This window comes from Armigeres subalbatus, chromosome 3, assembly GCF_024139115.2.
Source record: "Armigeres subalbatus isolate Guangzhou_Male chromosome 3, GZ_Asu_2, whole genome shotgun sequence".
In the NCBI taxonomy this organism is placed as follows: Eukaryota; Metazoa; Arthropoda; class Insecta; order Diptera; family Culicidae; genus Armigeres; species Armigeres subalbatus.
In genome coordinates this window covers 244,503,621-244,526,459 of record NC_085141.1, presented here as the reverse complement: position 1 = coordinate 244,526,459, position 22,839 = coordinate 244,503,621, and the positions used below count along the sequence as shown (strand labels likewise).

Here is a 22,839-nt window from a genome sequence, read left to right as displayed (position 1 = left end):
CATAAGGCTAAATCAAAAGGTCTCGACAGAGCAACAAAGAGAAACGGTACGACCACTTTGCTGCCCTGCCGAGCTTATTCAGCCTTTCCGGTTGTCTAAACCACTGGGAATAATTTAGATTATAGAGAACTTTTGCCATTTTATGCAAAACGTGAGTTTCGTTAAAAACTTGAGGAAATGAAATACGTTTGGGAAATGTTTAATTTCATTTATTCAGCTTACATCTGAACAGATCACAGAATCAAATATTTTGGCGCCACAATACCACATCTCTCCATCCGTTTTCTGGATCGTCCACCTTGCTCGCTCTGCTTCTCTGTTATCGCCACATGTTCCAGGTCTTCCAAGATTTTCCTGGATTTTTGGCCGATCTCCTCCTGGATTTCTTGGAGATTCGGACCCGGAAACGTATGTCCTGCGCGCGTGCTTCCAGGTTCATTACCATACCGCCACCGTTGGCTGCTACATCGCCATTCAGAAACGAGACATACTTTTGGTGATTATTTGATCCAAATTGGATATGAATTGAACGCATGTTCCATTTCAGGCTATCCAAGAATTACAAAAAATGAATTAAAGGCCTTAAGGTCAGTTAGAAATTGAACTTGCTCTTATAAATATGCTGATCATTTGAATCAATAAAAATTTGATTTTCTTTAAGGATTATCCATTTAGGTTTTATGAATCACAAAGAGCAAGAACCATCTTCGGAAAGATCTACAGTCATTAAGGTCTTCAGGAAATTCTTAGATGACCTGGAATGGAACAATTTTTGAGGACATATCCTATTTGGTTCAATAGAATACAAAGGGCATCCAGCACTTTTAAAAGAAAAAACAGCCTTTAGGTTACGCGTGTAGAGGCCTCTACTCTAGAGAAATTCTTGGATGAACTGAAATAGAACACATCAGCATTAACAATTAAAAAAAAGCAAACATCTATCTGGAAGCTCAAGGCCCATATTCTACGGAATTCTTGGATGACCAAGTATGTAACAAGGCGTATCCAATATGGTTATATGGATCAAAAAGGGCATAAACCATTTTTGAAATGAGCTATCAATTTGGTTATTCTTACGCGTGTAGCCCTGGCATATACTCCAGACTCCAGAGAATTCTTGTCCTGGAACGAAACAGTTATTGGTTTCATAAATCAAATAGGGCATGCACCATTTTTAGAAAGAGATATCAGTTTTGTTGGTTACATATGTATACCTCAAGGCATATACTCTAGGGATTTATTTTGGATTACCAGGAATAGAACAATTGTTGAAGGCGTATCCAATTTGGTTCTATTGATAAAAAAAACAGAAACCATGTTTGAAAAGATCTTTCAGTCCTTTGGTTACGCGTGTAGATGTTAAGGCCTATACTCCTGGGAATTTTTGTCGAAATTCACCAGAAGATTCAGACCGATCTCTCAATAACTTCCCTGCTATAACTGGCTGTTGTGATGTCCAACGTTGCTTGAGTGTATCGATCCTCAGTCGGTAGACAGCAGTGTTCGACATATGGTGGGAGATTGACACGATATCTCCAAAGAAGCATCCTTCGGCTAATTGCATAACGTACAACTGTCATTTTTATTTTTTCACGCAGCAAAGCTAAATCAATAAAAATGACAGTTATGCGCCGCCTCCGTATCGAGTGGGCACCCCGAAAACGCGAGCACTTTGAAACTTGGATTCCGTGTTGAGTGTCCTTAATACTCTCGATCCAAGTCACTTGCTTTAAGGAGTTGTTACGGATCTCTCAGAATAGAAACCATGTTGGTCAGTAGATATGTACAACTTCGTTCGTGCCAAAAACGTATTCATACTATCAGCTGTTCGATGTTCGATCTGCTGGCTTTGGAGTGCTTATGACCGGATATCACCGCTATTCTGTATGCGCCTGTAGAAATGACTAGGCAAAGCTACGCACCGGCCACCGGATTCTTGATGTGTTGGTTCTTTTCGCTGCACGGTAGAATAGGCATCCCGTATAATATTTCCTGTTACGGGTTCCTCGGGTCCCCTCGGGCGTTTATACCACATACCATACCATACCACAATACCACATGACCCGTCTTCAGCCTCGGCAACTCTTGAGATCTCCGGTCGTAGCAAAATTTTGATTTCACCTTCCGTAGCTCGATGATGATAGGATAGGATTCGTGATGATAGGGTGAACTTATCACATGAGAGGCGTCGAAGTCCACCATGAATTGCTTCCTCTCTTGGCTTACGAACGCTGCGTGGAACATTGGGTGGAACCATATGGGAATAAACAAGCAGAAGGGTAAATCAAAACGAAAGTGTTCGTTCATTCAATTAAAATGCGCGTCGAAAATCGTTTTTTTGTGGGCGTTTTGTATGTATTTTTATATGAAGTTAAATCGGTACTGTTGTCTAGAATAAGAATAAAAATATCTTTGGAAATTGTTTGGGAAGTTATCCCGGGGTTTATAACAGATTTTCTCCACAGCTTGTGTCCTAAATTAGGTCAGTGGATGGAATCAGTTTGGGAATTCTCTATGAAACCCGTTCAGAAAATCCGATAAGAATTGTCAGAAAAGTGTATGTGAGGAATACCGAATAGATAATATTTAGAATTTCTTATCAAGTGTATCTTCATTTGGAATTGTTTAATGAATTCCTTATAGATTTCTTCCAGTAATTCCTTTGAACGGAAATATATGGGCCTAGTACTTCTTCCAAAAAATCTTTCAAGAATTCTTCCAAAAAAAACACTTCATGCGTTCTTTCAGGATTTCCTTCGGGGATTCAGCCGGAAATTCTTTCAGTAATCCTTTCTTGAATTCTTGTATGCATTCCATGACGGTATCTTCCAGGAATTCCTCAATGACATCTTTCAGGCATATTTTTTACAAGCAATTCCTTCGTGATTCTTTTGGTAATTTTTCTAGGAATATTTTAAGCACTTTCTCTGGAAGTTGCTCCAGGAGTTATGGAAATTCCTTCAAGAGTTCTTCCAGACAATCCCTCTGGAATACTTTCTGAAGCTCCTTCAGGAATTCCTCCTTAATTTCCTCCAAGCATTCCTTTGGAGGTCTTTCAGGAATTCCTCCAGAAGTTCCTTCAGGAATTCGTCCGGAAGATCCATCAGAATCCCACCGGAAGATCCTTTAGAAATTCCTCCAGATGATCTTTCAGGAATCGCTCCGGAAGTTCTCCTGATTGATCTTTCAGGAATTCCTCCGGAAGTTTCTCCAGGAATTCCTCTGGAAGGTCCTTCAAGAATTCCCCCGGAAGTTCCTTCAGAAATTCCTCCAAAAGTTCCTTCAGGAATTCATCAGGAAGTTCCTCTAGGATTTCCTCCGAGGAAGTTCCGGAGGAATTTGTGGAGGAACTTCCGGAGAAATTCCTGGAGTAACTTCCAAAGGAAAACCGGCAAAAATTCTGGCGGAGTTTCCTGGGGATTGTAGGAATTCTGGTCGAAATTCTTGGGAACTGTAGGATTCTCTGAACGAATTCTATGCAGAACCGAAGAAACTTTATTTTGAACTCCTGGGGAATTTTCAGGGCAAATTTCTAGAGGACATTTTGCAAATCCTGAAGGATTTTTATTAAAAGCTGCTGAGTGATTTTCAAAGAGAAAAAAACACTCTTGCAGGAATATTGATTGGAATTTCAAGAGGAATTCCTGTATAATAGGGAATCTGCTAGATGAATTTCCTACGGCATTCTTGGTGAAAAAATGTGCACAGGACCATAGAGGAGGAGAAGACCACCAGCTGTCATCGAGAAAAAAAGTAGAATCATTGAAATTTCACACGGTGTGGTATAGGAAATGGAGTATATTTTTGTTATAAAACAAAAATTAAGGACGTTTCTCAAAAAAAATCTTGGTTTACGGGGTTAGAATTTTAAAAGCACACAAAATAGACATGATATCTCGATTTTTTTTTATATTTTTTTTGGAATAAGCAGTTAATGCTTAAGATTGTTGAATTTCTAACCCCACAAACTAAAAATTGTTTTACAAAAAAAAAATTCTTTAACGTTCTAGAGACATTTTAAGGTTCCCCCAAACACACGCGATGCGACGGTCGCGACGCGATTCTATCGCTTGGCGACAGCGATTCTGTCGCCGTTGTTATGGGAGCGTAAATAGAAAATTGCTTGCAGCGACCCAATGATAGAATAGCGGCGAATAGTTGTCGCCGTCGCGGCGATGAAATTGCCTAGGTCTGAGAGAGCCTTTAATTCTCATTTTCTATATCATGCCATGTCAAATTTCCATGGCTCTACTTTTTCTCTAAACTTTTCCAGATGGCAGCATTGATGAACGAACCTCCCCTATTATATACATATTAGAGTGGGGCGTCATGGTCATTTTTTCAGATCAATGGTTTTTCGAAACCATTCGGAGTCCCAAACAATTGTGCAGAATTTGGGCCCGATTGGTTGCTTCCTCGCTTTCCGCATCGCGTTTGAAGTTTGTATGGAAATTAGTATGGGAAAACGTATATTTTTGCATTTTTACCTCTATATGTCCACGAACGTCCACGAAAAAAGTTATAACGCTTCGAAGATTTAATGCTCAAACCATATGCAAAAAGTCGTTTATTCTGCCAGCACTGCCGAACTGCGTGGAACAATAATTTAACTGAGCGTTATTTCAAAAATATTGATCTTATAGGGCTTTAGTGCTGATGGGAGTTGTTAGGAATCATTTCACAAAGTAAAAATTCCGACAAGAAGGAAGATGGATTTTGCCCTCTGACAACCATAGGTTGTCGGGTAGTGCTGGTAGAAATATTGATTTCTAGCATAATGTTTGAACAATCAATTTTCGAAGCGTAATAACATTTTTTGTAGACCTTCCAGCTACATACCTTCTTCAGTAAAGTCTTTCGGCATTTTTCAGACTAAATGCTAACGTATTGAGTCACGTGATAGACGATAAATTGAAGCTGCTAAGAGCAAAAATGTGAAAAAGTACGTCTTCCCATACAAATCTCCATATAAAATTGAAACGCGATACGGAAAGCGAGTACACAATCAATCGAGCCAATATTTTGCACAGTTGATTGGGATCCCAAAGCGATTCAGAAAAACATTGATCTCACTTGATTGGATGAAGTTTGCGTTTTTCCATTCAAATGCGCCCCACTCTAATGGAACGTACACACGGTCAAGCAGTTTGACCAACATTGACTCCACCTCTCGTTTATTCAAACATCCATCAAGTTTTACCAACATCGACACGAACAATTTATTCGACCAACAATATCACACACGAACGACCGACGCGCCAACTTGAGCACCAACCATCAAAAATATATGGGGGTTTTTGCAACTTCACTACAAATGCTCAAACATGTTCGGCGAACCTTGACTCCACCCCCGACAACTCAAACCAAAATCAAACCGTTTTAATTTTTTCCAACCGAGCCGCCAACTGTCAAATGGTTGTTCGAACAACTTCACACACGTTCAAACAAAGCAGCAACCGAAGCGTTTTCTTGGGAGCGGAGTCAATGTTCGTCAAACTGCTTGACTGGTGGTGTACGTCAAGCAGTTTGACCAACATTGACTCCACCTCTCGTTTATTCAAACATCCATCAAGTTTTACCAACACCACCGGCACGAACAATCAATATTTATTCGACCAACAATATCACACACGAACGACCGTAGCGCCAACTTGAGCACCAACCGTCAAAAAATATATGAGGGTTTGTGCAACTTCACTACAAATGCTCAAACATGTTCGGCGAACCTTGACTCCACCCCCGACAACTCAATCCAAAATCAAACCGTTTTATTTTTGACCCTTCCTTCGGAAGTGTCTATAATTTCACTTTGTATGCGTTACGCAGGTGTGTTACGTATTAATCTATCAAGAAATCTCGTGAATTATTAAATAAAATGTATGGTATTTGAAACAAATTCACATTGAAATTGAAAATATAATTATAACAAATGATGTGATATGGAATTATGCCTATTTTTCTGATTTGTTTCAAAGAAATAAATGATTTTAATTGAGGAACATATAGAACCATGTACAAACAAATCTTCTCAGAAAAGCAAAAACGTAAAAATTGAAAGGGATTTCAAAAATTTCGTCAGTGGAAGCTAGATAGCAAATGTGAGCATGTTTTGAGTCACTAATAGATCACTTGTATGCATGTATGTGTGCGTATGTGTGCAAATTCTGAAATTTACTACCATAAAAATCTAGCTCATTTTTAAGGTATTGAACAAGTTTAGTTTTATCAAATTAGACACCCATAAGGCGAAATATATGTTATTATTGAACGCTATTGAGTTTCGTTCAGATCAATGACTGATTTAGTTAGTTCTGGATTAATTAATATCAAGGTCTCTGGAAATTACGAGTACATTATATGCAACCAGCGTTACGATAATTACTAACCCTGTCTCAATAGTTATTCAATCCGACGAGCGCCTTATAGATAGGCAGCATGAAGTACAGTACGTTATACTATCGACAGACATATGATTTCCGCACAATGATTTTCGTATCACGCTGTACGCGTACAGTGACGAGATGACACACGTCTTTTCTTTCCACCGTTGTATCTATTTGACAGCTTGTTTTGAAACTGACTTTACCGTTTTCCAAAACTTTTTTTTTTATATCTTTATTATAGAGGTTTGCAGCCCTAGGCTGGCTCACCTCTAAATCCAAAACTATATTTTTCATCAAAATGTATAGAAATCATAAACTGTTACTATAGTTTACATAAAAAAACCATCAGGGCACCCGATTGAAGCGATTTGTATAAGAAGAGTGGAATCGCCAACTTCCTATTGTTAACATCTCGTGGATAAAGGGCGGGCTCTTCTTCCCATCTCTTGGGTCAATCTGGGAATTGAGGGCTAGATTATATTATTGTATGTACCTGGGTGGTAAAATAACTTCTTTCTTTATAAGAATTCCAAAAACACTTCTGTTCTGGTTCACGGTCAAACTGCAAGAGACCCACTTTATTAACCGATGTCAACAGCAAACTTCGTAGGGAGCAAGGTATATATATACAATATTATATCAGGGCATGCAAAGCATATATTAACACTGTAGAGTGGTAGGGATAGGAAACTTTTACACTTGAAATAAAAATAAATCGAAATTCAGAATACATTACAATTCCTTCCCTTTGTAGTTGAAAATTCATTATGTAAGTTAGTTCAGACTGCTTATACAAAAGCATTAACTATTTTAACTCGAATGTATCTCTATACAAAATATTATTGGCTCATTTCGATAACAATGGCTAATTTAGCTGATAACACTCAATAGTACAGAAATTCTTCTTCCATTGTTTTCTTTTTCTTCCTATTAGATTTTCGATTCCCAATAGACCGACTGATTCCCGAATCCGTGGTCTTGGAATTTCTCGACAAAGCTTCCGGGTGGAGCTCACTTTTGGCTGGCGGAGGTTCAAGCGATGGTTCGAACCCACAGAATGGTTCTTCATCTTCTCTCCTCGTCTGGTAGCGCCACCCTCAGCGACTTGGAACGAAACATTTCGCCTCCTTTCATTGCTCTTCGCTAGCTTTATCTGCCCCCTGTGGGCCGTGAGAAGGTGTGATCCGATGGCAATCTGCAATACATTAGTAGAGACTTTTTTAGTAAATACGGCCTCTACCCATCTCTGAGTTTGTGATAAATTTGGGTTTCTATAGTAAACCTTGTCTTGATTTCAAACCTTGGATGATTCCAAACCATATTCTCTACTGGAGGATATTCTAGTTGCTTTTTAAATACTTTATTTGGGTTTAACAAGTCCAGTAGAGTTTTAGGTTTATATCCTAAAACCTTATCAGATGGCGAATCACCAGTTTCGAGACAAGTGTTTCTATAATTAAAGAGAAAATAATTGACCTTATCCTGCATGTCCAACGAAAGCAATTGAGGATCCAGAAGGAACTTATTTAGGACCTCCTTTGTGACTCTTACCATTCTTTCCGCCTGCCCATTACTTTGGGGATGGTATGGTGGACTTTTAAACACCTGTATTCCTTGCTTCTTCAAAAATGAAATATAAGAAGAAGAATTGAATGGCGGACCATTGTCCGTCACCACTACGTCAGGAAGACCATATCTAGCAAAAAAACCCAAAAATTTCTTCAAAACTTTTTCTGCACTTGTACCTTTATTCATAACCTCAATTTCTAGCCATTTAGAGTAGCTGTCAACAATTAATAACAAAACGTGTCCCTTAAAGTAAAAAAAATCAGCATGAATCCTGCTGAAAGGCTTCATTGTCGGTATCCATTTATTAGTATCTTTGCTGCCAGAAACATTCGTCATCTTTAAACAAGTATCACACCCATTTACGTATTCCTCAATATCTTTGTTTATGCCAAACCAGTAAACATTTTTCCTAGCAAGCTGCTTCATTTTGATTATGCCATTATGGTTAGCGTGAAGCAGCTTCAATGTTCTACTCTGCAATGTAGCTGGTACAATTACCCTATCTTGAAATAATAAACAACCCTGAACTTCTTCCAAATCTTGATTTTGAGAATAAACAATTCTAAAACAACGTTGCACTCGCTTCGGCCAACCGTTTCTAATGTATGAAATAATCCGCAATAAAAATGCATCGTTTTTGGTCTCTTCAGCCACTAGTAAGTGATCCAAAGGAAAATCGTCAGACAGGTTCAAAGATTTCACATAATCACATGCATCGCTAACTACCTCGTCCTTTAACGGAAATCGAGAGCAAAAGTCGGCATTTCCTTGTTTTTTTGCGGGCCTATACACCAGCTCATAGTCGTATATAGCTAAATCCATGATATATCTTTGCAACCTAGTGACAAAAATTGAATTGCGACCAGGCTTGCCAAGAATCCCTAAAAGTGGTTTATGATCCGTATAGATAATAAATTTTTGACCATATAAAAATTTATGAAATTTTTTTACCGTGGAAACAACTGCCAATGCCTCCAAATGGAGTATTGGATAGACCTTTTGCGCATTGTTTAAGGAGAAAGAAGTAAACCAAATGGGCTTTTCAATTCCATCGACTAAATGTGAAATTACTCCACCTAAACCATACGAAGACGCATCAGTACTGACTATAATAGGTTTTCTAGGATCATAAAAAGTTAATATATTAGCAGCTAATAATTTCTTTTTAGATTCCTCAAATGCTCTATCACAATTGGAATTCCACAAAAATTTCACATTTTTTTTTAGTAATCCATATAAGGGATTCAGAGTCATAGAAAGGTTCGGAAGGAATTTATTATAATAATTAAGAAGCCCTAAATATGCCTTCAATTCATTAATATTTTCCGGTTTTTTAGCTGCTTGTATAGTTGATACTTTATCTGGATTGGGCTGAAGTCCCTGCTCCGAAATAATATGCCCTAAATAAGGCAACTTGTTGACGAAAAACTTACATTTATTAAAATTAATTTTAATGTTGGCTCGAGACAATCGTTCCAAAACCATCTCAAGTTTTTTAAAGCATTCTTCTGGAGTTTTTCCTGCGATTAACACATCATCAAGGTAACAATATACCGATTCAATACCACTCAAAACATTGTCCATAATCTGTTGAAAGATCGCTGCACTAGATGACGCTCCCTGTGGCAACCGATTATAAGTAAACAGTCCTTTAATCGTATTAATAACAACGTACTTTCTTGAATTCCTTGAAAGTTCCAATTGTGTGTAAGCAGTCGTCAAGTCCAACGAACAGAAACATTTACAACCAGCTAAAGAAGAGAATAAATCCTGCGCAGTTGGCAAAGGGTATCTATTTTGTATCAATACTTTGTTTAAAGATACCTTACAATCAATAACTAACCTAATTTCATCGTTCTTTTTCGGAACAACTACTATAGGTGACGCCCATAAACTTGTTTTAATTGGTGTTATAATGCCATCCTTTTCCAAATCTTCCAAATGCTCCACTACTTTATCTCGCAACCGATAGGGCACGTCGTAGGCCTTTTTAAAAATTGGGCTTCCCTCCCTAAATATCAAATCTGCTTCATAGCCTTTAATGGGATGCTTGAAATCTCTGTTAAAAACGCTATCGTATTTAGTTCTCAAATAACTTACTATTTTCTCCGTGTCATATACTGAACCCACATTTTTCACACAAATTGCTTTGGAGAAAATTTGTCTCCATCCATCACAAAAAACATCTAACCAATCACGTCCAATCAGTGGTAAAAACTTGTGCTCTGTATTGATGATAATAAGCTCCATTAAAATTTTCTTACCATTCAGCAACACTTTTACCAAAATAGAACCAAATACTTCCAAAGTAGATCCATTGACCACCACCAATCTTTTCATATTGCTTCTCAACGGTATTTCACTAAATTTGCTCCAGTAATCCAGCCTACTAATCACAGAAACTGAGGAACCACTGTCTATTTCCATCTTGATTATTTTTCCATCAATACTAACATCCAGCAGACAAGGTTCACTGACCCTACTAATGGACTTGATCATCATACAAGGATAATAATCACCTGAATCCGTGTCACTATCGTAGTCCATCCTTAAACGTTTGAAATAATCATGAGGATCTTCTTCACTAGCTGTCTCACTTACGCATTTTATCGTATTCATCGCTGGATTCCTCTGCTTGTTAATAAACTTATAACAGTTCTTCTGAATATGTCCCCTCATGTTACAGTAATGGCAGATAAAGTTAGCATAACGACCTTTAGTCTGCGATCTAGACCTGGATCTATAATCCCTATAGGATTGCTGAAAACGCCTATTATCGTACCCCCTTTCATGCCTTTCTCGTTCTCTACCTCTTTCATTACCATCCCTTCCTTTATAATCTCTCGGCTCGTCCTTAGAAATTTTCCAGCCCAGCCTTTGTTTAACAGAGTGTACCTCTCCTCCTCCAGTTCTATTGATAGCCTGAGAACTGCTCGCTGTAACCTCTTTCGCTTTCATTATGCGCTCAGCAACTTTGAGAGTCAAATTTTCCTCATCTAAAAGCCTTTGTTGAAGATTCTTATCAAAAATCCCGTAGACTAATTGGTCCCTAATCGCGGAATCTCTAAACTCTCCAAAGTCGCACGTTTCAGCTAATAACTTTACATCTAATAAAAAGTTCTCGTTTGTCTCAGCCGGTCCTTGAACGCGGCATCGAAATTTATATCGCATCACTATATCCGACTCAACCTTATCATATCTTTCTTTAAGTTTCTTTATAATATCACCATACGAAATCGTTTTCAGATCTGTAGCCGGGTAGAGGCGTTTCAGCTCATGAAACACTGTGACTCCACACAAACTCAAAAATATATCCTTCTTCTTAGTTTCCTGAATGTCATTGCTTGAAAAAATATACTCCATTTGTTCTACATAATGGGAGAAAGACGTACCCTGTACGTAAGGGTCAATAGTACCGATCAAACCCATATTAACAAATGTCTATTCACTGGCAATGTAAAACACGAGAAAGATTCAAAAAAAAAAAAATTTGTCAAATAACTTTCACACCCTAGTAAAAAGAAATCTTTAGTACATACCTTTATACCACCAAATGCCGCTCAAAGTCTGGCTGAACATCCAAGATTCTACCGAAACTATCAGAGCACCGCAGCAGGAATAACAGGAACCGAGAGCACCAGAATGCCACAGCAGGAACAGCAACCGGATTCAATGTTGACACAAAAAGATGGCCACAACCAGGGAACAACTTCGACCTGGTATTTCAATCCTCTGTATTTTAACCACCATTCAGTGTGCACAATCCTCTGTCGTATAGCGTCGCTTGCGACCGGCTATTGTAGAAAAAGAACAATGCAGTTTGGAATTAGCTTACAAAGCCATGAACTAAAGATCTATTCTTTCACAGTTCTCTTTGAATTTGTTTGCAGACTTTTTTAAGCCCGTCGGAACACACCTTAAGCTGCTGAAAACAATGCCTTCCACCGAGCACAAAATTAGCACAGCTAAATACCCGAACTTAAACACTTTCACTTTCACCTCGTCGCCAATTAAAATAACTTCTTTCTTTATAAGAATTCCAAAAACACTTCTGTTCTGGTTCACGGTCAAACTGCAAGAGACCCACTTTATTAACCGATGTCAACAGCAAACTTCGTAGGGAGCAAGGTATATATATACAATATTATATCAGGGCATGCAAAGCATATATTAACACTGTAGAGTGGTAGGGATAGGAAACTTTTACACTTGAAATAAAAATAAATCGAAATTCAGAATACATTACAGGTGGTGCGGATAGAATCGATTTGGTTGTCAAACTGAAGCCAAAATTTTCTATTGTGCCGGAGCCAAACATTGAAGATTGTGGTTATGTTCGTTTTAGATCTTATATTGAGAAGTATTGTTATTATTTGGGGAAAAATAAAAATAAACTTAGTTTGAGTTTTGCATTCTTTGTAACAAATATATTCACATTATATTTCGAGTGGATAATTAGTAGGAATGCAATTAAAAAGCACTCGTTACGAGATTTCACGAGATTCAGCAGCTGATTGGAGCAGGAATGTATGTAAACCATCGTAAAGTCATGTAGAGTCTCGCGCATTCGTGCGCCTTCATGCAGCATGGAAAGAGAAATTCGAAGAGCGGGAAATGTTTGACAGCCGGAGAACTGCAAAATAATTCTGCTTATAGGATTGATTTCAAAATATTCCGCTACTCGCTTGAGAGCAGAAAAGCGGCTCTATCCGCAGCACCCAGGTATGTACGAACTTTTTTCTGGAAGGAGATTCTCTATTCATCCCGTGGATTCGCATAAGTGTCTTTGCTTATGGCACCACCCCACCCATTTTTGGCCCTTCATACTGGAGTTTGATAAAATACAAACAATAATATAATCATGTCAAAAATAGTTTGTCAGATATGGCCAGTGCTTTCGGCAGGTGTTTTGCTACAATAGATGGTAGTATCATCATCATAATTACACAATATTTACCCATATTTTTTTTTAATAAATTGTGAATTCTCGTCAGCAGTTCATTTATCGATATGAAAAAGTCATAGTTTTTCAATTCTTCGTATAGGTATTTTAGCAGCAATATGCGAGTTCTTGTAAATATTCCGCAGGGCAATTATTTCTGCGGACGTTAATCACTCTATTCTATGGTTTGGGGTGATTTCAGTGCAAAAGGTACTGATCGTTTAATTCATTTGGACATTTTGAAGGATAAAGCCAGAACCGTTCAATTGGGTCATAGATCCAATTTTGAATTTGTCCAAAACAACGGTACAAAACATTCTTCCCATCTAAAAAAGTAGATGCTGACTAATGGCAAATCAAAGATCCCGCATTCTTCCCAGTCCCCAGACCTCATTCCAATTAAAACCCATGGGATCCTTGAACAAAATGTTCGAAATCACACGATACAGAACTCTGGCAAACCCATTGAATATCATGCAAAAAAGACGGTAGATCTTCCCAGAAACAACCCAAGAACTGGCAAAATCAATAAGAAGACATCTTCAGAGCGTAATTGTAGCAAACAATGGGCTTACGAATAATTATTTTGCCAATGTTGTGAAAAATATCATCCGGAATTGCAGAAAAACGAATTTTACTCAGTCAGCTTGCAAATGTTTGTTTTTATTTCATATGTCAAACGGCGTATTTGACATTTCAAAACAACAAATTATGTTCTGTTTCGTACAATACAACGGTCGAAGGGCAGGGTACAGAAATCATCGTGCTATCGTGATACCAGCGTGATTCTGGGTGACAGACATATGATTTTATGCTGTACAGTGATATTGGTATCATATATGTGTCACAAGTATTATCATTCGTTGAGTTGTCACTCAACCCATGACATCCGCCTTTGGGTATGCAATTCTCGCTTAACTTTTCAAAAGGACCTAAGTAACATTTTTTTCATGAATTAATTTGAATAGCGCAATCAACAGAACAACATGAAAGCTTTTGATTGCAGTACTCAAATTAATTCATGAAAAAAATGTTACTTAGGTCCTTTTGAAAAGTTAAGCGAGAATTATTTTGTTACTTTCATGGTAAATCGCCGTGGGAAGCTGAGTAGTTTTATCTCGTTTTAAATTCTGCAGTCTGGAAAAAAAATTCCATATAACTAAGGGAGGGTCAAAATCTCACTGTAGGTGGATTAATCCGGGTTTTTTCCAACCGAACCGCCAACTGTCAAATGGTTGTTCGAACCTGTTCGAACAACTTCACACACGTTCAAACAAAGCAGCAACCGAAGCGTTTTCTTGGGAGCGGAGTCAATGTTCGTCAAACTGCTTGACTGGTGTATACGTTGTATAATACATATATCCAAAAGTAAATTTCACTATAGGGCACTGCACGGACTGCTTTGTCTCTTTCTCGCTGCAAAGAAATTTGAAAACAACAAGGCCAGTAAACGTCAAATTTCCTGAAGAACAAAAAAGAAAGATATTCATTCGTGCAGTGCCCTATTAGCAAAAATCAGTGCGAGTATTTAAACGTTTTTATCATAATAGTGCTGTCCAATGAGCAGCTCGAAGTAGCTCGAGATTGTTCCCGTCCTGCTCATTCTTTCTTGTCAACAAATGGACATGAGAGGGATGGGAATAACTTCGAGCTACTTCGAGCTGCTCATTGGACAGCAATAATATGATTAGTCGTGGCCATCGCATATCGCATTGTCAGTCCGGTTGGGTGATCATATATGTTTCGAATCAAAACAAACACGATGCTACGTACACCAACATATTCAATGACAGATGGAACTGTAAATGTTTTTGCCTTTCTCGTATACTAAGTATACGTAAATGCTATATGATCACCCCAAAACCAAACTTTTGATAGAAGGCTCGTAGACCCATAGTGTTATATACCAATCGACTCAGCTCGACGAATTGAGGTGATGTCTGTTTGTGTGTATATATGTCGTTCAATTTTAGTAACCAGCGATCCGCTCAAGGCAAACCTCACCCGTCTCATCATTGTGTGGTTTTTGCGTGTTCTTCGTTAAATCCATCGGAATAAGTTTCTTTGCTTAAAACAATGAATAACAAATCCATACACGGTAAAAAATATACACGTCCATGCGAACTGTTCTGCATTTGAATATGCACTACTTTGGAATCAAATCAATATCAATAGCTGAGCTCGTCGCATTCAAAGACACCACTTCCATTTGACGTGCACAATGTTTTGAATATAAAACACCAAAATTAAAAAAAATTGAATTACCTCAGCTCAGATTTGAATAACATACCTTTGCTTGAAAGTCCTTTGTCTTACCATGACTCAATCTCACACTTCGAAATACCTCTTGAAATAAGCAGAACAGATGAAAGAACTGTCATCTATTTTTAGAACAACACCAATATCGCTCCACTCTTAAATCAATAGCCTTAAACCTGTGAATTCAATAGCATATCACTTTCAATTCTAGTGAAGACATTATTGGTGCTGATCGAAGTGCTAATCATTTCAACATCCAGTGAGTGGCTTTTTGATCAACAGTGTTGATGTTATGGAATTGTCTGCATTAAACACACTTGTGAAAGGTGTGACACCACTTCAAAATCAAAGGAATATCATTTTCAATAATAGTGATTGTAAAGTTGATCATTCAATAGATGGAACAGTTAAATTGAGCGTGTTGATTTTTTACCGTGTACGTAAACATAAAATACGTTTCGATTGGGTATCGCATACGAGTTAGCTCGTGCATAAGGCCTCGGTGAGTGAGATTTGAGTATGATTCTACAAACACTGATCGGTGCACGTCCCCATGTATTCATTGGTGCACTGACAAAGGAAAAACTTATGAATGCACGGTCAAGGTAGTTTAACCCGGAGACGTTGTTAATGCCATCGTCTCTGGTTCAACCATGATCCAACACATACCACACAGTCCTATCACCATACGCATACACGAATCAAAATTCCACCTGAAGCAGCAATGATTACCGACTGCACAATCGATTCTTGAACGGTGAATATTTTATACGCATGCATAGAGACCTACGGTCAAATCCGAAACGATTCTAGTTGTTAGCTGACTCAAAGAGTTTAGAAGAGTGGTCTGCCATGATTGACGCACTTTGAAGAAAATTGGGCTCAGGGCGATGACATACTGACGCGTCGAGCGATGCGGAGTGCGTCCAAGCACTCGTAAAGCACAATATCAGCTAGAGGAATTCTTTTGTCTTGGACGCGTTCGCGCACGCCTACGCGTGAGTATGTCATCGGCCTCAAGCATAAGAGGATAAATACTTTGTCTAGTGTACTGAAGTGAATATGTAACAAAAAATGCAAAACTAATTTATCTATTGGCAAAAAACGTGATTAAAGAGACCCTCTCTTTTACACATAGGACCAATTCTCAAAGTAATCCATAAATAAGGAAATAAACTCGCAGCCTGAATACCCTATTGGCAATTAAAAGTGAGGTTAGGTTTGAAAAATTTTCAAAACAAACAACATTTACGCTCTCCTATCACTTTAATTGCATAAATCAAAATGTTGTTTTCTTCAATAACCGTTTTCTTCTAATTCAAACGATCACACGAAACATTGCATAGAACGCGTAAATCATCAATTTATCGAATGATGATCCTTTGTTAAACCTTACTTTTTTCCGCCAATTACTGTTGTAGTAACATCAGATAGTGTGCACACCTCGGTGTTGACGGAAGATGGGGCCGGTTAGTTGTACATAGTTGCTCTTTGGTATAGTGGGTATTAAGGGAATACTGTTGTTGCATTGCATATACCTATTGTTGAATAAAGACGCTTTAAGAGAACTTTAGCTGCTGGCAGAGTTATCAGTCGGTAGCCTGCTGTTGAGTAAGAGGGAACTCTAGTTTTTGTCTTTGTGCGGGAATTAACAATTAACGGGCTTATAAGGTCACTTCTGCGTCATACGCAGGAGGTCGTGGGTTCAATCCCAGGCCCGTTGCATACCCGCCTACTTTGTATTTTTCCATATATGTCTCATGTTCTAGCAATCGCTAGAACTGGAAATGGGCGTTCATACTGGAATTCGAAATCAGCGAATTCGGCATCCAATAAGAATACACCACCACCCTTTCATTACTATCACATTGGGACTATAGACACTATAGGTTCCATAGGCGAGCGCAGGCACGGCTGGGTCATTTCAATTAAGTATGTTTTTCCACTTTTTCACAGTGTACCACGCGAATTTGACGTCACACGCTCCGTTGCTTGGATTGCAATCGTGACGTCATGCTCGTTTGGTTACACTAACTGACAGTTCGTTTGGTTACACTCGCCTTCGCCTCAGCTCGTCTATGGAACCTATAGTGTCTATAATTGGGACCCGTTACGCCGGGTAGACACCTTTACGTGGTGTGTTACGGGGTAAGATCTACCACAGTTACATTGCCAGCTACAGGCAAATTCTGACCCAACGAATACCTTCCACTTTATCCAACTCCGTGATACTTATGAGGGTGTCGCTAAGTCGGTGGCCTCTCGTTAAGTAAGTACCATATCAACACTTCCTTCCTCTCCCTAGTTACGGTGAAGATGGGCGTGGCCAGGAGTAGTAATCCTCATGCTTTTGTTATTTTTGTTCAACACTGGAATCAAGGACCACTCCCCTTCATGATTTCTGATAGATAAGGATCTCAAAAGTAAAACATGAGTATCACTAGTTTCCAATCTACGAATTACACCGTAAAAATGCAAATGCTTTCATTACTATCACATTGGCAACCCGTTAACCAAGACGGGGAACCTCACCAGATTCCAAGAAAAACTCCGCATGAACGCGTGGCGAGTGCAGAGGTGTTCTCGGCTTGCAGCGGGCGAGTAATGACATCATAACTTCCTTCCCATCCCCGATAGACCGCGAGGACGTGGCCAGCGCCGTTATCGACCATTTGAAATGCTTGAGCTCTCGGACTGTGGTCATTGAGGTTAGAGAGCGAATCCCATACTTCCATCCATTGGTGCAATTCCGATTGTTCTGGTCAATCACGGAGTAGCAACTACGAAATGCACGGTCATCATGCTTATGCTTATGAGGGGGGTTCCCTTATCTTTAACAATGATGAAACAATATTATGTTTTCTGAATAATATTTTACATTTTCAGGTGGCCGATATGCAGTCCGAGTCGCGACACAGCGTAGCCAGCAACAATTCTAGCTCGGTGTCGACACCACCCTCGCCAACCAACGACCGGCTCAGTTCCAGCTACGATTCCTAGTGGTAAGAAAGCTCATTTCAGTATGAGCCTATATTTCAAAACAAGTAGTGAGGAATTTCACGAACTCGCGGCGCGTTACAGTCAGTCAGTATAGCTAAGCGCGCTTCTGTGCTTAGAGTGTCATGTAAATGTTTAAGTTTCTACCTAACGTGTCGTTCGTTTGTAGGCATATCTTTTTCTCTGTTACAAAAACAAATTGCATAACACAAAATACTCGTAGGATGTCATATTTGGGTTTCTTATTTTACAAGGTTTAATTTTTACTTTAAACTTTTTTTTTTACTTTTACTCTCATTAAGTATTCAAATTTTATTGGATTTTTAGTGCAAAAGCGAGCTTTCGAAACTAATTGATCTCTTTGATAATACAAAATCGAGCGTGGGGGTTCTCACCGGAATTCTACTAAGACAAATACTATATTTATGAAACGGTTGTGTTACTTTCGAAAACGGACACAATCAAGGTCCTGAACTCTGCAATAACTCTTAAACTACTAGCTATTACTTACTACTACTATTATAAATAACTAATTGAATCATGGAAATCAAATTATGTCATTTACGGTTGGAGAAGCGGGAGTTTCGGCGAAAACATCGTTGTGCAATATCAATAAAAGTAGGCATACGAATGTGGACATTTTGATGTAGCGAGAGATTGAGTATTCAAAGGTACTAGAAGGATACCATTAAAGCATTGATTCATCCGTAGAATAGAGCGTAACAGTTCCAGTTTTAGAAACACATCCTATCGCGGTAACTAAATTGTCTTTTAACCTTTTCTATCTTCAAACAGAAAGTCAAACATAATGAATTGAGTTTGAGTAAGACCTAGTGCAACGAGTTCATAACAACAAATAATTTACGAACTAATAAACTAAAAAGGAAATGAGTCCCGACACTATGAATTAAATCCATCAAACAAATCACTTCGTAAACAAAGAACGTGCAGCAAACAGATGTGCAGCGCAAATCGGTTGATTTTTGTATTGGTACCCAGAATGTCGTGTTTCCTAAATGAACCAATCGTTTTTAAATTAGGCAATTTAATTTTTGTTGGAATTATTCTTTCGCTCACTTGGCTTACTATTATCGATCTACAAAGAACATAATTTTGAAAGAGTTACCCTCCACCTGCCAATGATTCAAATAATAGCACCCACACACCATGGTTTGGTTACTCAGCTGTAAGCATTGGTCTACGTACGAGCAGTTAAAACGACCTTAATTGAAATCGACACACGTTATTTAGTAAAACAGAACTCATCTTATAAAATATAACATTAGCTCAATGATAGTTTTCTTTCAATATTTGCATATTATCAAGGACGAGTTATATTAAACAATAAGGTAATTTGAAATTACATCCAAAGTGGCGAAATTCGCGATACTGACATTTTGTGAAACGACATTGTAGACACCAAAACTAATAATCTAATCGGTTCCACCAATTAAACTTCACCGAGATATCTCCTAGCGTAGATTTTGTCATTGTATGTATGAAGAGGTTCTCGGGGCTACACAAACCTGGTTCATTTGCAACTTTATCAGCCATCGTACCGGAAGTTATAACAGTTATCTAAACGACTCATAGATCGGACGACATTTCGTTTTGGAAAAACTGCCGATCTTTCACCTGTATGTGTCATTCTACCATTTAGACGTTATTGCCAAGGGTATTCCATTGTAGATTGTTCATCCCTTACACTGAATGCTTGTCGTCCGTACTAATATGCAAAGGGGTTTGAGCATCGTTTATTTTGTGCTAAGTAAGCTGAAGTAGATAGGTAACCGGCAGTCAATATACGAGAGAAAACAAAAGAAAATCAGAATCAAATTTATCGCTACCTTTAGACGCAAAAAAATCAACTACCATAAAACATATGAAACAACTGATACAAGCTTGAGCAGGATCAGCCATTCGGCTTCTTGTGAAGATGAGCAAACGAAAATATCGTTGAGCAGATATAAACTGAAGACAATATCTAGTATTTCCGATACAGATTTACTGTATTTGTTAATATTATACAAACAAAAGAAAACAAACTTGACAGAGTAGCTTAGCAAGTATAAAACGCTAAGAACCATGTAAAAATGATACTAATACCTTAAGTAAATACAATTAAATTAAATTTCATTGTTTCTTCGTTGTATAAAGAATGACACATTTTACCACTGTATAAAAAAATCTCACACTTTCAACCACAAACTAATTTAAGCTAATTTTACATTAAGTCGTAATTTATTTGACCTAATTGAAATGAATTTCCGTTGTATATCAGATTACAACGAACGGTCCTTAGGTAAAAAATCGGCCGTGTCGAAAAGTATTTATTTACAACCCATCACCACTTTAACGCTTTGTAATTTATTCTAAAATCATCTCTATTTTAAATTCAGGCTTTGAAATTTGCTTATTTTACCTTTTTTGCTCCCTTACAAATTGTTGTATTCTCTTTAGTTCAGAATAACAAGTTTACAATTTGCTGCTATTAGCAAAGCTACCGCCACCACATTGATATCGTCTAATGAGAGAGCGACATGTTACAATAAAAAAAAACAAACGAAAGCGACCTCCTTATTTCGCAAATCTGTGGGTGAAAGTAGTACCACGCAAGCAATTACATAATATATTCAAACGATGACGTTAGAAAAAAAAACGAAATTTTCGGTCGAAAGTTAGGGCGAGGAAAAAACAACAACGTGGAAACATATACTTCACTAATAAATAAGGTTAGCAGTATATAGAATATACCGAAAATTCTAGTGTTTTATAAAATTATATTAATTGTAAAATTACCGCGACAAAATATAATAATATACAAGTACTAAAACAAAAGAAAAAAGAAATAATTAGGAGTTATAATTCCGTTGCTGGATGATGTGAATATCACAGCCTAAGCACTTGTATAAGATACAGTGGGGCAAGTGGGTAAAGGAAATCGTTAGTTCATGTTCATCAAGTCATAAAAATAGAATATAATATTGAAATTGATCAAATTTATGACATAAAGAATCATCTATCCAATCTTTATATGGCTGCGAACAAGATCATTGAGAAATGCTTTTAGGATACAAAATATTCGACGAATTTCGCGCCAACCCTTCTATGGGGCTGGCAGCGCCATCTCAGAATCGAATGAAACTCGGAGGGCATAAAGATATGGTATTTCTGAGCCACTCTGTAAACTTAGTTTTTCAAAAATTGGCAAGAGTAACATTTGATGAGGGCCTATTTTTTTCATTGTTTTTTTTTTAATCGATGTAACTCTAAAATGACAAGACCTACAAAAAAGTGTTGTATGGCGGACTGTCGTGAAAATCCCATAAGTTTTTTGGAAAAATATCCAAAAAATAAAAAACCAAATTTTACACTGAAAAAAAAATAGTTTTAAAAATTAAAATCGATATTAAAAAAAACCTCATCTCAGAAATCGATGAAATTTTTTCTGCAGAATAGCAGACACGAAAGACTATCACCTTGCCTCAACCCTCTGCGCGTTTCGAAGGGACTCGATAATGCCCCTGAAACTCGATTGTATCATATGCGGATTTGAAGTCGATGAATATATGATGTGTGGGCACGTTGTATTCGCGGCATTTCTGCAATACCTGACGTACGGTAAACACCTGATCTGTGGTAGAACGCCCATAAATCCTGCCTGGTACTGCCCCACGAACTCTTTTGCAATTGGTGTTAGTCAACGGCATAAAATTTGCGAGAGTACCTTGTAGGCAGCGTTCAGCAATGTGATTGCGCGGTAGCTGCTACAATCCAGCTTATCGCCCTTTTTGTAGATGGGACACACGACACCTTCCATCCACTCCTGCGGCAGAACCTCATCCACCCAAACCTAGGTAATTACCCATTGCAGTGCTCTAGCCAGTGCCTCAGCACCGTGTTTAATCAGCTCTCCTGGTAGTGGATCAACTCCAGGGGCTTTGTTGGTTTTCAGCCGGCCGATCTCCTCCTGAATTTCATGGAGATTCGGTGCCGGAAGTCGCATGTCCGCGCATACCGCCACCGTTGTCTGCCACATCGCCATTCAGGTGCTCTTCGTAGTGCTGCCGCCACCTTTGGATCACCTCACGCTTGTTTGTAAGAAGGTTCCCGTTTATGTCCTTACACATATCGGGCTGTGGCACGTGGCCCTTACGTGAGCGGTTTAACTTCTCATAGAACTTTCTTGCGTTATTTGCGCGGTACAGTTGCTCCGTCTCATCAAGATCTCGATCTTCCTGATGGTGCTCCAAAAATCAAGTTTTGTCTGTTCCGTGCCCGTTTCTATCGTGCCTCGTTCGCTCTCGTGCGGTGTTGCAGCATTCAAGTAAGAAAGAAGAAAGGAGGAGGAAGAATGGAAGGAAAGAAGCATATGAAGTAAGAAGGAAAAAGGAAGAAAGAAAAAGAAACAAGAAAATAGAGGGTAAAAGAAAGACAAAATAATAAAGAAGGAAGAAAAAAAAGGGTCTTTCTTCATTTCGACCTTTTGACCATTCGACCTTTTGTCCTTTCGACCTTTTGTCCTTCGACCTTTTGTCCTTCGACCTTTTGACCTTCGACCTTTTGTCCTACAACCGACTCACTCTGAGAGCGGTCTGATACACAGGAGTTGATCGGTTAGGGAAGATCCATAAAGTACGTCACGCAAAAACGGTGATTTTTTCAACGCTTTTTGTATTATTTCCCTAA

The 22,839-nt window shown here is 38.4% G+C and overlaps 1 protein-coding gene and 1 long non-coding RNA gene across 7 annotated transcripts in view; one reads left to right on the top strand and one right to left on the bottom strand.

Moving 5' to 3' along the window:
• LOC134222333 (serine/threonine-protein kinase Genghis Khan) overlaps positions 1–21,002 on the top strand; it is a 223,939-nt gene extending 202,937 nt beyond the window's left edge. For all 6 annotated transcript variants that reach the window (XM_062701487.1, XM_062701489.1, XM_062701486.1 and 3 more), the window contains exon 21: positions 18,040–21,002. In XM_062701487.1, coding sequence (XP_062557471.1) covers positions 18,040–18,153 — 114 coding nt within the window. In that variant the 3' untranslated portion in view covers positions 18,154–21,002. The remainder of the gene's footprint in view (positions 1–18,039) is intronic.
• LOC134227597 (uncharacterized) lies at positions 7,074–7,457 on the bottom strand. The gene is made up of 2 exons (XR_009983705.1): positions 7,399–7,457; positions 7,074–7,310 (listed from the first exon to the last, which is right to left on the bottom strand). It is a non-coding gene; the product is annotated as an uncharacterized LOC134227597 (long non-coding RNA).
• Positions 21,003–22,839: the final 1,837 nt, after the last annotated feature.